This window comes from Takifugu flavidus, chromosome 10 (genome assembly GCF_003711565.1).
Source record: "Takifugu flavidus isolate HTHZ2018 chromosome 10, ASM371156v2, whole genome shotgun sequence".
Classification (NCBI taxonomy): domain Eukaryota; kingdom Metazoa; phylum Chordata; class Actinopteri; order Tetraodontiformes; family Tetraodontidae; genus Takifugu; species Takifugu flavidus.
In genome coordinates this window covers 8535719-8550076 of record NC_079529.1, presented here as the reverse complement: position 1 = coordinate 8550076, position 14358 = coordinate 8535719, and the positions used below count along the sequence as shown (strand labels likewise).

The 14358-nt window shown below is 43.5% G+C and overlaps 1 protein-coding gene across 1 annotated transcript; it reads left to right on the top strand.

Moving 5' to 3' along the window:
* Positions 1–7556: 7556 nt before the first annotated feature.
* On the top strand, positions 7557–13590 carry prdm13 (PR domain containing 13). Its single transcript, XM_057046272.1, has 4 exons — positions 7557–7903; positions 9152–9283; positions 9373–9493; positions 11070–13590. The coding sequence occupies exons 1-4, from the start codon at positions 7736–7738 to the stop codon at positions 12545–12547; spliced, it is 1899 nt and encodes a 632-aa protein (XP_056902252.1). The 5' UTR covers positions 7557–7735; the 3' UTR covers positions 12548–13590.
* Positions 13591–14358: the final 768 nt, after the last annotated feature.

Below are 14358 nucleotides of genomic sequence, written 5' to 3'. Positions count from 1 at the left end.
CTAGTGGATTTGTACTTTTATTGATTCTTATTGAACTTTTGTGGTTGAAGACATTTACCAAAATCAATGTCTTCATTTTAATTCACCCTCAAAGCATCAGGATGAAGTTATTACTCATCCCTGAGTATAATTATGTTTTCTGACCCTTGACCAAGCAGCCTGGTGGGTGCTAATGCACAACCGCTCTGAAAATACCTGACCTCCGTTTTCACATCTAATGTCTCTGTGGCACCCCCACTCCTTCTGCCACTTGATTTTCCCCCAGAAGCCGATACTTTCATTTCCATTTTATTTATTTTTACTGCCCGGTTCTAATATTCAGACTAATAAGTACAAATTTACATCAACTCTGGCCTCATCAGCTCAGCCTCCAGCTTCGGCTATGGCATTCAATTAATGTCCCTCATCCCATCAGAGCAGATCACATCAGTGCTGAACCTACCGGCTTTTCTCACTGATTGGAGTGACTGTTTTTCTGCCTGCTGCCCAGCAATAAGGTGGTGGATACGCCGTTATAAAATCCTTTAAAAGAGAGTCGCCATCAAGCATCTGATTAAACGTATCATATGAAATGTTCTCCTGCTAAAATACAAAACCAGTCATGTTCTGGCAGTAACTTGGAATTCTCATAATTTCAATAGTATATTTTGGAGTATCTTATACACCATTATGTTGGGAAGCCATAAAAAATAAATCCACAAGAGTGTGTGTAAATGATTACATATTTTCCATTTTTAGGCAATACTTTATGATAAAACATCCCATTTTGAAGGATAAAAGAAAAAAACTGATATGTGATGTACACTCTTGATAAAAGCTGATATAATTCCAAACTTACATTAGTTTTAATGCAAGGTTCTGCCCTTAGTCAAATGGTGAATTAATGTTTGCAGCCACATTCCATCCCTGTTGGTGAACCCATCAACCTCAATCTCTGCACAACTCTGCACTTGACCAGCTGCTGACAGAGGTCTGAGCTGCAGGTCAGCCTTCAGTTACAACACAGGGTAAAGATTCCAGAGGTGCTGCCCTGTGTGCTATGTTCAACAGGGCTGCAGATGAGAAGTATTAAACCCCAGATTGCGCTGACAATCGGGGACTTGATCGCCCGTGAAGTACGGCCATAGACAAACCCTGCTGAAGTGTGATTTTTTTTCACCTTTTGGTGACCCAGAGAAAACGCTGTCGCCACAGTGAGCTGCAGCTCGGGGAAGATGTCTTTCTCTGCTTTCGCTTTAAGGAGAGTAGTGGATTTTCCTACCAGGTTGGTGTGTCCAGTCCATCTCTCGCTTGGGTAATGTTTCCTGTGCCTTTCCTGGCTGCTTCTGCAGACTGACAAAAATGTATTTCACTAAAACATGGCACAGCAATTGAAAGCATCAACTTTCAAAAGCCCACTGCTCTCATTTAAGGAATCGAGAGAGTACTGGAAATGAGATACAACCTTCTCAAACCACATATTGCCCGTTTCTTCTTCATATTTTTCTATATTTCAGACACCCAGCAGAACATGAAGACTGAATTATTTGTTTCAGGCAAGGTTTACACCTCACTGAACTAAATAGAAGCCATCCAAGCAGCGATACAAGACGTCAACTTGGTGTTTTCAAGGTTCCTTACCTGGTAACAGGCTTATTTCTGGCAGGCAAATGGAGAGGTGCCTGAGCGTGTTTAAGTGTCATGGAGTACAGCTGTCTTGGTCTATGATTTATGCACAGATGAGATGCCTTGATCTTGATCTATCTCTTTCTCTCTCTCTCTTTCTTACACACACACACACACACACACACACACACACACACACACACACACACACAGAGCCAACATCACCTCTGGCTTTTTGGTTTTCAGGACATCTCTCTGGCAGTAAAGGAGTCCACAGCTGCTCAACTAGAGGTGATCGTACTGAAATATGAGCAGGCAGCGAAGCTAAAAAGAAAGCTGTATTCGACATTGAAGCATCCCACCCTGTAGGTCTTGTTTAAAGTGTGTGCCTCGTCATCAAATCAATACACCATCTTAATCACACAATAATGAAAGAGTGTATTGCTCAGGCCGTTAACAAAACAACCTCCTCGTAGGTTATCTTAGAGGGGAAAGCTGGAGCCACTGGAATTTTAAATTAAATTCCTGCCACTCCATCACATCAGCTCTCCAGTTAAGCAATTTGTTCAACTCAGTTTTAGGAGTTGGAGTTATTACCTGAAAATAAGGAAGCAATTTTGTGACGTCAGTTTTGTCAGAACCAGAAATGAAAGTGCTGAAGTCCTGATCCAGGAGACGCAGGAGAGGAAAAGTTAAGAGTGGCAGCACACACCCTGCACACACCAGAATCAACTGGGAAGGTGCACATTTATTTTCATGCACACACACATTATAATGCACAGAGCAAAACAATTAATTTATTATGGTATGGTTAACGGGCTACGCGTGAAGCCCTTTGGTTTAAATGGATCCACTGAGGAGAAAACTGTGCTGCACCAGTATGAGTACCAGGATCTCTTGAATCACTTTAGATGGTCCCTGTAAGGTTTCACCATCGCTGAGGCAGCCAGTGACAATTACTGTCCAACAACTGCCCCCGCCGCCTCCCCCATGACCCCACCTTGCCCTTAAAACGTCATGCCTTTCCAAGCTTCACTCTGACCAAAACCCATGTCTGGGTGGTGACCTTTGCTCTTTGCCCTGAGACAAGAAGACCATGACTGACCCTTACTACAGAGTGGAACCTTCACTTCCAATGCTTCAAATGCACATTTACCTCACATCCCTCCTCCATTTTGTATCTACAAAGCTGCAAATAAAGCTATCAGCATTCACTTACCTTGTCTCTTTTATTTGACATCTTTTTTAGAAGATCCATGCGAGGGCATGGGGTGCTTTTCACCTTAATTTCCTGTTACCTTTGAGCTCAACTAAGACTGATGCAAGTTCAAGCCTTGCTGTTTCATGCTGCAGCTTTAGATGGGAGAATAAGATGAATCGGTGAGAAAAAATCCAAGAGGAGTGAAACACAGTCACCTGAGGGTCACGATGATCACCCTGACACATTCTGGGGGCCAAGGCGGCTATCAGTCATACTCAGTCATGAAGCGGAGTGAAGGCACACAGCCGTTTTCTGTCCTCATTCCATCCACATCCACACCTTTTACTCCTGCCGTTGATCGGGAGCGATTGGATCTGGCCATCAGATGCCAAACATGCTCAGCGTCCAGCTCGGGGCCCGATGGCAGAGGCATGCAAGACACAAACATGCACCGCGACAAAAGATACACTCAGCAGTGTGGAATATTACTATATTATCACCATAAAGGGACTCACAGGAAAGGATCACCCATTTCTAAACATCGGGAAATGCAAACAATGGTGTATTTAAAATTAAGCCCTACTGAAATTCCTGCCACTGTAATTTAAAAAACTCCAAAAGAAAAAAAAATCACCTCAGTGTCAATTGACTGCTTTGCAAGGATTAACCTCAGACTGGATGGTAATAGTACAAATTATCATCATCTCCACGTCTTCATCTCACCCAAAGACGTAGGAGACAATTAGTTTGAACTTCAAACTGTCAATCCGGGATATAATGAGCAGCCGCGAGACGAGAGAGATCATTAGATTACAGATTTTGCCACAATTATAAACGCGCATTCGACCCAAAACATGTAGCCTATAGCTTTAAACTGCCGCCCATATTCGGGCATAAGTAAGGAAATAAATGCTCGTCTCATCAATATGATAGGATGGCTCTGATTAGCCAACCAGTATGATTATGTCATTATATGATTACATATTGGGGCGCTCTCCATGGTGCTACATCCTTAAACCGACAAGTTGGCACAATAATGAAAAACTAAACATTTTTATGAAAATACCTATGACTTTAATCATTATAAACTGTTGATCCACACTTGCCGTGACAAAAACTACCTAATAATAATACAAAATAATGACCGTGAATTTAACTAATTTGCCTGGTCGCGTTTTTATGGTTAAGGCCGACAAGGTTACATGTTTGTGAACCTGCACTCTGCCATTTTAGCCCAGACTTTTGGTCCCTGGAAGCTGCAGAGCCAATCGGGTCGCTACCCTTCAAGATCTAAGCAAAACGCGCTCTCCCTCGTCGCTGAGGGGAACCGAAATATTCAGCCGAGGAGGGCAAAAGTTGTGACTTCCTTTGAAACCTGCTATTTTCTATCACTTTTTGCATATGCTTTGGCTGGCTAAATCCCAATTAGGGTCGGTTGACACGCTGCTCCATTCATGCAGGGCCCGGTCTGCATACATTTGCCTAGGAATGAACCTCTCAAATAGATCTCCTGCTAAATGCGTTGGACAGCAGAGAGAATCGGCCTGACTGACACGCTCTTTCTGAAGCGGTCGAGTGAGAAAAGGTATGAATTTATAAGGTACACCGAAACATATCAATTCTCGCAACTTCGCACGCTTTTATCCGGGCCCCCTCATGCGAGACAAAGTGAGTTTAAGTCAGGGAAATGCGGCGAAAACTTTGTAGAGACGCTGAATACCGAAACGGTGCAACCCACTTTTGAGCGTAAAAAAGGCGGAATGCGTTTTGAATGAAATCACGCATGAACAACGTTGAATCAGGTGGCCTTCTCTCTAATGCGATCTTGAATATTAGTCTGGGTTAAAACCCAATCATGTCATCTGGTGGGAGTCCCATACAAGCATAATTACTATTCAAACGCGTCGCTAATGTCCCACCCGCATAAAGGCAGCTGGTCCGGCCTCGATGCACGCAGCTTGCATCCTTACGCAGGTTTCTCACCGAAGTAAAACACCTTATTGCATTTCAAATAAAGAAAGGCGAGGAATAAGACAAACAGGCCTGTCCAAAGCCTCTCTTGTTGAAAGCAATAAAAGTCGGTTGTCTGGCAGAGCAAAAGCACCAGGATTTAACATTTTTGTCCTTTACCGCTTTTTCTGGATTAAAATCCGCGTGACCAAATAAATATGAGAAGTGCCCAAAGGCGCTGCCTTACACGCGTAGAAATAAATGAATTTAGACAAACACTAAGTCAGTTCTAAGACGTGGGAATCTGGGAGAGACGGGCCACATCGCTAAGTGGGACAATGATTTGGTTTTTGTGAATAGACACAAGTAAGGTTTATGGGTCGACATAAAAAATGTGTTTTCTTCTGAGCTCGGAGGGGTCCCAAACGGTAGGCCATTGAAACCAGTCCAGAAGAGGTGGTGGTGAACCTTTGGCACCCCTGAAGTATAGTCAGGGAGCATGAATGGAGATCCCTGGTGGGGTATTGCTCTCCGGATTCGCCGCGTTGCTTTGCAGGCAGGTTGTTCCACTATATTCATGGCTCATTAATGGCCCAACCAGTTCAATCGGAGCCCCGTCGTTTAGGCAGTTAAAACCTTAAAAAGCAACACCCCCCTCTCCCCCCCCCCCCCCCCCCCCACACACACACACACACGCGCGCGCACGCAAAGCTGCCTATAAAAACGACCGCACAAAAACGTTATTTAAGTTTGTGAAAGACGAACGAAGAGAAGCGCAACCGAGGAGTCAAGATTCAGCTGAGCAATTATTCGACTTTTATTTGTTTTATCATTATTATCTAAAAGAAAAATAAATAACGCCCCGATGAAGTCATTTAATCCCGTTTAATTTTACGTCCCAAGGGGCTGCCAGGATTCTTTTGAATGCTCTTCTGGACTTCACAGCGTAAATAAAGCGAGGATTTCACAACTGTGACACTGAAAGAACAGACACACGCACGCACGCACACGCGCGCACACACGGACACTCCATCTCCAGTCCAAGGAACATAATTAACGTCACCGTGGAAAAGTGGCGGAGCTTTTTAAAGCAGCGCAGGGGAGGATGGGAACCAGCAGCAAATGGCGAGGCGTTAATAAATAACCTCTGCGCACAGCTTGGCGCAAAGATTGCGCACCATTGACGAGATTGTTCGCGTGTCGTTTCAGCTCTTTGACTGGAAGAGTGCAGGGAGGCAAAATAGAGGGCGAGAGAGGCAGGGAGAGAGGGGATGTTAAATGAAAATCTTTGCCTTTTTAAAAAATAAAGCTACTTTAAGAATTATTCCTTGCATTGCAAAAAAACCCTAACAATAAACACAATGCTTTATTTTATCGCTTTGGCTTGAATTGAGAAAAGTTATTTCTTTTTAGTTTTTTAAAACAAACTACAAATCTATCAATTTCGGCAGAATTGCAATGTTTTTGCATTTGCATGCAGAAATTATTTTGTGCTTCCTGATATTTTTGTCATTAAATTTGGGCTACTTGTTGAGATTCAGACTCAGAGATCAGGGGAGCCTCCGCGGACAGGTCAGAGGTCAACATGTTCATGGTCTGAGTGGTTCCCCTGCAGGTTCTTCGGTGTTCATGCCACACCATCGCATCCAAAGGTCAAAGCAGCTGCCGCATGTGAGAAGCTCAACACCCCAAATTATTTTAACACATTCAATGATTAAATGTACATTTTAATTAGTTTCACTATTCAAAATTGTCTCTACAAAGTAGTTTTACCTCTTTAGATTTAGCAAAAAATATTGGATCAAAATAAATATGTTCCAAGAAAAGTTGAAACATTCATCTAAGAGGTTTTCCTTTAAAAATAAAATGTCTTGAGTTTATTATGCATGACTTCACTTTCTTTCATTTCAAAACTGAAATCTGCTGTCATATTTGCACAATGGGTGGTTGTTTTAATAAAATATATCAAATATTGTAATATCTAATTTTCTTCCCCTTTTCTTGACCTTTATTATAATTTGAATAAAACAAAACATGTAAAATACCACTGTTCGTGTTTTGACAATAATGGCTATTATGATTGTTATCTAATTTTATTTATTTATTTATTTACCCCCACTTTCTTCTCCTGCTGGTGGTTTTGCCCTTTCAGTACCTGCCTGATCCCAACCCGGCACACGCCGAGAGTCAATAGAAGTTAACAAGTCCTCTAAACTTTCCTGCCTCCTTTGTTGCACTAAGGACACAAAAGGAGGAGGGAAAATAAAAAGCTTTGAAGTGCATTAAAGCCAAAGAATGCTGGCCAAGTAGATTTAAAGTAGCCACCGATTTCCAAAACCTGGCTTGAAAGGGAGGAATTGGAGAGGGCGAGGATTTATGGATAAATTATACAGTGGATTTGTCAGTTAAAATATCGGAACTGTCTGGAGGACAAAGCCACATGCTGAGGATTAATGGTTGCTCCGGACCTTTGATTCCGCACCCTCTTTTCTCTGCCCTTGACAAATTGGATTTTGGGGATGGGAAGGTCGCCCGGCCCTTTGTGTCTCTTGGCCGTTTTGGAGCGATTCATTATGCGGCAGGGTGAGGGAAAGTCTCCATGTGACCAGACCGGCCCGTTTCCCCTCTCCGCACAGCTGCTGAGAGAGACCAACTCTCTCACACTCACACTGTTCGCTGCGAACTCCGGACCGCTCCCCTCCCCTCCTACCCCTGAGCCACCTTACAGCACAGCATCACCTCTGCCCCCCCCCCCCCCTCCCTTCCAACACACACTGGCACCCTAATCTGCAGAGAGAGGGTGGGGTGTGGGGGGAGCAGAGGGGGGCTACCTTGCTCGCAGCATCACTAGATAAGCCGGAGAGCAAAACGCCACAGCGTCAGTTTGAGGGCGTGTATTGGCCGGTCCTCTGTCTCTCTTCTTCCTCCTTCTCCTCTTCCTCCTCCCCGCACACTCCCACTCGATCCTCATCAGCCTTCATGGTTCTGATCTCACCCCACGCCATGCAAGCCACCCGGGCGTCCACCACGATCAGCGTGTACACGGACTGCAGCATCCCGGCCGGACTCCGGATAGGACCCGTACCGGGGATCTTCAAACTCGGGAAGTACTTGTCGGATCGAAAGGAGGCTGGACCCAAGAAAAAGGTAGGACTGCAACAGTTTTCACTAATTTTATTCAAGGAAATGATTTGACTTTATGGACAAATTAAATGCGCATGGCTGTCACAAGTTAAAGATAATTCGGCCTGATAAATTAAAAACAAACAAACGGCGAGTGACTTTTTGAAAACTATTCTACCCTTTATTTTGAATATTTTGCTGTCATCTTTATTGGATAAAATGACTTACAGTCCTGTTACTATATTTTAAAACAATAGCTGAGTAAATATAATACAGCAAAAGGAATGGATTTAATCTGCACTGTCAAACTATATCGGAACCTTTAGTTATTAATTGGTTTGGCCTGTCAACTCTGAAATAATTGAGCTCCATTAGTGGCCGACTTGTCAGTCTGTGCTTCTACTTAACCGGCCTAATGGGCAGCCGGGGCCGCTGTGTGGGACTTCATGCCCTCAGCCGCCTCACATTTCACAGCCTGCAGGGCCTGTTACTCCGATGAGTCGTTTAATTTTAATCTAATCCGGCCACAGAAAGCTGCCAGTGAAGATGGGGCCTCCAGCCTTGGGGCTATAGGAAAAATGTTGTACAGTTTAATAGTAAATATGAATTAAAATCAAAGAAATGTTGCTCATTTTATGATACGCAATGTTATGAAGAATTCTCCACTGCTCTTACCCTCTCAAACATCATAAGACAAAAATTTGAAACTTAATTTATTCATAATTAATAAACATTAGCGGCGAATAAAAAAGCTAAAGCGCTCTGCATTTACACGGACATGAATCGACTATCTGCGGCCCTGAACGCATCTATAACTGCACCCTGTTATTGTTGAAGCTGTCAGCCGCCGTGATTGATGCGTCTAAATGCGTGGCCCCGGGGCTGCCGGCGATCATCAGGTGCAATCTCTGTGTCAAATGTCGCGCTTCGATCTTTAATGTCCTTGAACAGTTTAGAAACGCTCTGACACTCCTCAAATTCGTTTCCCATATCAACTCAATTAGGCCCGTGTGTCATTCTCTTTAGTAAATTATCAGCAGAGCGGATAAAGACGCATTAGCCGCGTTTTTGGCTCAGGCGTGACAGCAGCAGCCGCAAATCTCGCTAATAAAGCATTTATGAAGGAAAATGTTGCTGGAAAAGAGCCAAGAAATGGGATTGTGAACTGGGTAAATGATATTAATGGTCTAAAGTTTAGCATGTAAATATCGTTTAAACTCATTTCGATTAAATCTAATTCCGTTTTGTGTGACCTCTCTTTTTTCCTTTTAGATCCATTTAGTTAGGGGCGAGTTCGTGGACGAGGCAGGCAGTCCCGTCCCGGACTGGATTGGACTCATTCGCGCCGCCAGGAACAGTCAAGAACAGAACCTGGAGGCGGTGTCGGACCTACCTGGTGGACAGGTAATTTCGGCCACTCATTTTTCAGAGCTCATTTTCTCTCCCTGGTTTGGACACGTCGCCAGACTTTTGCCTCTTTTTTTTACTTGAAGATTTTTTACCGTGTGATGAGAGAAATCCCTGCTGGAGAGGAGCTCACGGTCTGGTACTCCAGCGCTTTGGCCCAATGGTACGACATCCCGACCACAGCCACCCCGACGCACGATGAGAAAGGTAATAATAATAATAATAATAATAATAATAATAATAATAATAATAATAATAATAATAATAATAATAATACTTGTGCTGCATCCACAGTAGGCCAATTAGACGAGTTAGTGATTGCCAATATCGGTGATGTTTGTTCTTCATCGTATGAGGATGGAGATCAATTAGAATTACCGGAGGCCCGTGTTGTTTATTTATCTGTTTTTATGTCAGTCGTTTTGACGTCACGTCCCTCCGTCAAGTAATTAAAAGGAAACAAAAACGAATGAAAAACGAACCAAAGTTGATAACTGTGGGCTTTGATTTCTCAATTGCAATTTTAAATAGGAATAATTCACAAGTAATAGAAATAGAAGAAACAAACAAAAAAATCGATAACGGTCCACAATTAAAGTAATCATATTTGGTGTTTTCTCCATTTATTCTTTTCGTCTATATGGACATTTAATCTGTGTGTTTCGTCTGGAATTAATTAACGCGGATTACCTCCTAATCTCCCCTATAAACTGTTTAACATCTAATCCGGTTAACAAAGATAGATAACTAATCACGGATCGTTCTGGGCGTCCCATTTAACCAACCACATATTAAAAGATGAGCTATATTATCCGATTTGTGAGGGAAAACGTGTGATAAAGTAATTAAAACCTCCTCACAAAACGAGTGAATTAAAGCAATTTAAAGCAGAAAGTGACGTGTGTCTGCGTCCCTGGAAGCGGAGCATCCCGATTCAGTTGCGAGACAGAGGTTAACAAATGTCATCGGGTCATTAATATTCATGCTTTCGAGAGTAAATAAATCGAAAAACAAGTGTTTTACGGTAAATTAGGTGGGTGCGTCAAGGTATTGTGGCCTAATGAATACCAACTTTTATGTGGGGTGTATATTGCCCCGATTCTCCGGCCAAACACACCGTGTGCGCTCCTGGACATACGCGCGCTTCCATTATGAGGCGTCAACAGATGGGCCGCAGCCATTGTTTCTGGAGACTTGCGATTTCAAGCAACAGCTGCTGTCACTTCCACGGGAAAGAGCGCAGGCAGGGGAAGTCTCGGAGTGAATGCATGAGGTTGGGAGCGCCAGATTGGGCAGGGCGTTTGCTCTTTTGAGGGCGTTCATAAACAATGACCCTTATGAGGATTACAAAATCATTACATCTATATTAATCCCGCGGTACTTGTCTGGGGGGAGCCATTGAGATGCCCCCCTGCGTTTAGCACCATTTGGCACCAGATCCTGGATCACATCCATTGGGCCAGAATGTTACTCTCATGTGCAGCGTAATATTGTGAATACGGTTTGAAAGGGCCGATTGATGGCGAAGTCCGTGTGTTTTCAAGAAAATGAGCCAATTTGTTTCTTGTGCTGTGACAATTTATTTTCACTATTCTCCCCGAGAGTGGCCGCAGTGCTATCAGGGGATGAGAGACTCAGAGACTTCGCACAATTCTGTCTTTTACGCAGAGCGCCATGATTAAATCTTTTTTTTTTTTTTAAGTTGTGACTATATGACCTTTGTCCTGAATGTTCTGTTGTTTAGACTATCCATCTGATCAATAATGACTTTTTGCGTCCACAGGCGAGGAGCGATACATCTGCTGGTACTGCTGGAGAATATTCAAATATCCCAATACGCTCAAAGCCCACGTCCACTTCCACTGTGCACTGAGCAACGGGCGGGGTTTTGTGAACAACGAGCAGGCCAGAGGCACGGAGACATTCAGCAGGTCCCCAAAGTCAGGGGATATCCCCAACACCTCTACCTCCCCGCGGACCTCTTCCGTTTCAGAATCTGGCAGACGGGCGGTGTCCTCTTCGCCATTTGCAAACAAAGCGGCATCGTCAAAGAAAAGTAGCTTGGAGGAGCAGGACAGGGCGCTCGACATGAGCGTCACCTCAGCCAGAAACCAAGGACACATTCTCGGGCTCGGTGCTACGTCTTCGGTGCTGAGCAGCATGGGGTTTCATCCAGGGGTGCGCTCTGCCTTCAAACCGACCGGGCTCTCCAAAGTCCCGGGCACCGATCCCCCCAGAGAGGACGCGAACGGCAAGCTGGGCGGCCTGGGTTTCAGCAAGCTCATCGACAACATGAAACCCCTGCGCAACGTCAGCGAGGCCCTGAACGGAAGCGGGAACCCACCTGCCAAGTGCGCACCTCCAATTATGGATTCCACATCTCCCATGGTGCCGTGCACCAACGCCATCCGGGGTTTCCCCCTGTTGCCCCACGTGGAGGAGACCTCAGCTTTTAAGCACGTAGAAAGTCGAATGCACCCCGGTTTATCACCGTCCCGTTACCCACAAATGCACCCCGGCCTCCACTTTGAGAGGTTCTCCCTCCCTCACTTCGACGGCGTCAAGACTTATGGAGGAGACTGTAACATCCCTCTGATGCCCTTCACTGTCTATAACGGTGAACTTCTGTACAGCTCCCCATATTACCCGCTAAAATTCCACTTCAGCAACCTCCTCAAGTACCCGGAGTCCATGTCCTACTTTGCTGCCCCATCACTAAGCCAAGATATAGGCGCCATCACCAACATCGACCGTGAGATCGCTATGCACACGCAACAGCTGTCTGAAATTGCAGCGGAGAAAAACCGGACGAGGTTGGACTCGATGCCAGCCGGGACCACAAGCAACCCGGCGTCCGGGAAACCCAAAAAGGGACACCTATGTCTTTACTGTGGGAAGCTGTACTCCAGAAAATACGGTCTGAAAATCCACATGAGGACTCACACAGGTTACAAGCCACTGAAGTGCAAAGTGTGCTTCAGGCCGTTCGGCGACCCGAGCAACCTGAACAAGCACATCCGGCTCCACGCGGAGGGCAACACGCCGTACAGGTGCGATTTCTGCGGCAAGGTGCTGGTGCGGAGGCGGGACCTCGAGAGGCACGTAAAGTCCAGACACCCCGGGCAGACGTTCAAGAAACTGGACGACAAACCGGGCGCCTTGTTCGAGGACGCGGAACACAAGAGCGACAACGAAAGCGACGTGGACGTGTGCTTCACCGACGACCAGAGCGACCAGGAGTCGAGCAAAAACAATGACTGAGATGCGTTCACGTCCACAGACTTTCTCCTCATTTACTTTCAGCTCTCCACACGCAACTATTTAGTCACGTGTTTAATCTTTTCACATTTTAAAACTGATGGAAATGTTGCTTTATAACCAATGTTCTTTTCTGTTGGTTAAAAAAAATCATTCATTTAACTTATCAAGACCGTTTGGTTCAGAGAAAGGGGGGTATTTTAATTCTTCCCCCACATTCTTTTGACGAAAACGACCAAACGTGTCATCTCAACCACAGTTGAACAAGTGACAGTTCAAGAATGGAATCACATAAGCTTTACAAAACACAACAGCAATTTGCAGCCATTTTCAGTCGTCTTAAAATTTCCAAGGCTGAGTATGAGCAGAATTCCATTCAACCACGCAATATTTGGGAACGACGAGATAAAGAACAGCTTCCTTATTTTATATCTAATAAAGTCACTACGGCTTCATACCCTTCAAGCTGTCAGTTGCACTTTAGACCAACAAGAGGCATTTTATTTCAACGAATTACATTCCCACCGGCCATCATTAACGAACTTTGATCATTACGCGGGGACGTCAGATTTCTGAATAACGCGTCAAGTTTGCACTTGTTCTCCGGTTCCAAGCCGAGAGCAGCGTATAATTTATTGAAGGAGCTATTTAGAGAAAGAAAATTGTATTGATTGCAGTTATAGTCTATGTAAAGACTTGTAAAGTATGATATTTTACATTCCAGTGGAGAAGTGTTGTATTACGTTTGTTTTTAAGTGACATTGTTTACCTGCACAATATTCCCCTCATGTCCGGTAATTTGATGTTTTTAAAAAATTAAAATAAATTAAATTTAAAATATCACAAACGGTGTAAGATACTTTATCAGATGTTCTGTTTTTATATGAACAAATGCTTAGTCATAATGATTCTTTTTTGTTGTTTAAACTCAGACAAATAACAATAATTTCCCATTTTTAACCCTTGTGGAAAAGTGAAATATTAACAATTTCTTTATAGAAAAATATCGTTATGACGTGAGAAAAATAAATAATGGTGTGAGATGATTGCGTTTATAGTTATTCACACAATTTATATTTTGTTATGGCTGTGCTAATTACAACTTTAATTAGAAATGCAACTGGGATAATAAAGTGAGAATCTTTTAGAATAATTAACAAATGTATGAAATGTTTTTTTTAAAAAACAGACAGAGCAGAAAAATAATGTAGACATTTTTTACAAGCACCAAACTACATATTTCTAAAAAGATTAGCTCAAATTGTTAATGTTTTAGAAGGGACTGTGTCTTTTAGTGCTGACATTTAATTTTCCATCCATCCTTCCAAACTAGACGTTTATAATAATGGTCGATATAAATAAACAAATACGCTTCATCCGGTTGGTTCCATCATTATTTGAACCACTTTCAGACTTGTGACTCAATATAATCACAATAAATCTGAACCCCATAGAAATGTAGTTCTTCAGGCCCTTTCTATACAGATATCCTTGCATTTCACGTAGGCCATTCTGCATGATACTGACTCCGTGTAAATATGTGACATTTTAACCCCACATTAGTAAATGCATTTTTCATAGAATTGCCATAATTGTGTCAGGCAGTGTGGAAAATAGAAAAAAGTCTCATTGACAGCTAAAGGTAATTCAATACATTCACCTGGCCATCGCTGACCACAACGTTTTATTTAGACAGCATAAAGATGCTTAATGTAAGATGTGTGACCTTGGATGTGTGACCACTGAATGCATTTTGGATAGTTTCATTTCTGCTGCTGCATTAAGTCTTCTGGTACTGAGACTGTCTATGGTCC

Coding starts and splice junctions, on each gene's coding strand:
- prdm13 (XM_057046272.1), top strand. CDS start 7,736: ATGGTTCTGATCTCACCCCACGCCATGCAAGCCACCCGGGCGTCCACC. Junction 7,904..9,151: donor AGGCTGGACCCAAGAAAAAG/GTAGGACTGCAA, acceptor TTTTCCTTTTAG/ATCCATTTAGTTAGGGGCGA. Junction 9,284..9,372: donor CGGACCTACCTGGTGGACAG/GTAATTTCGGCC, acceptor TTTTACTTGAAG/ATTTTTTACCGTGTGATGAG.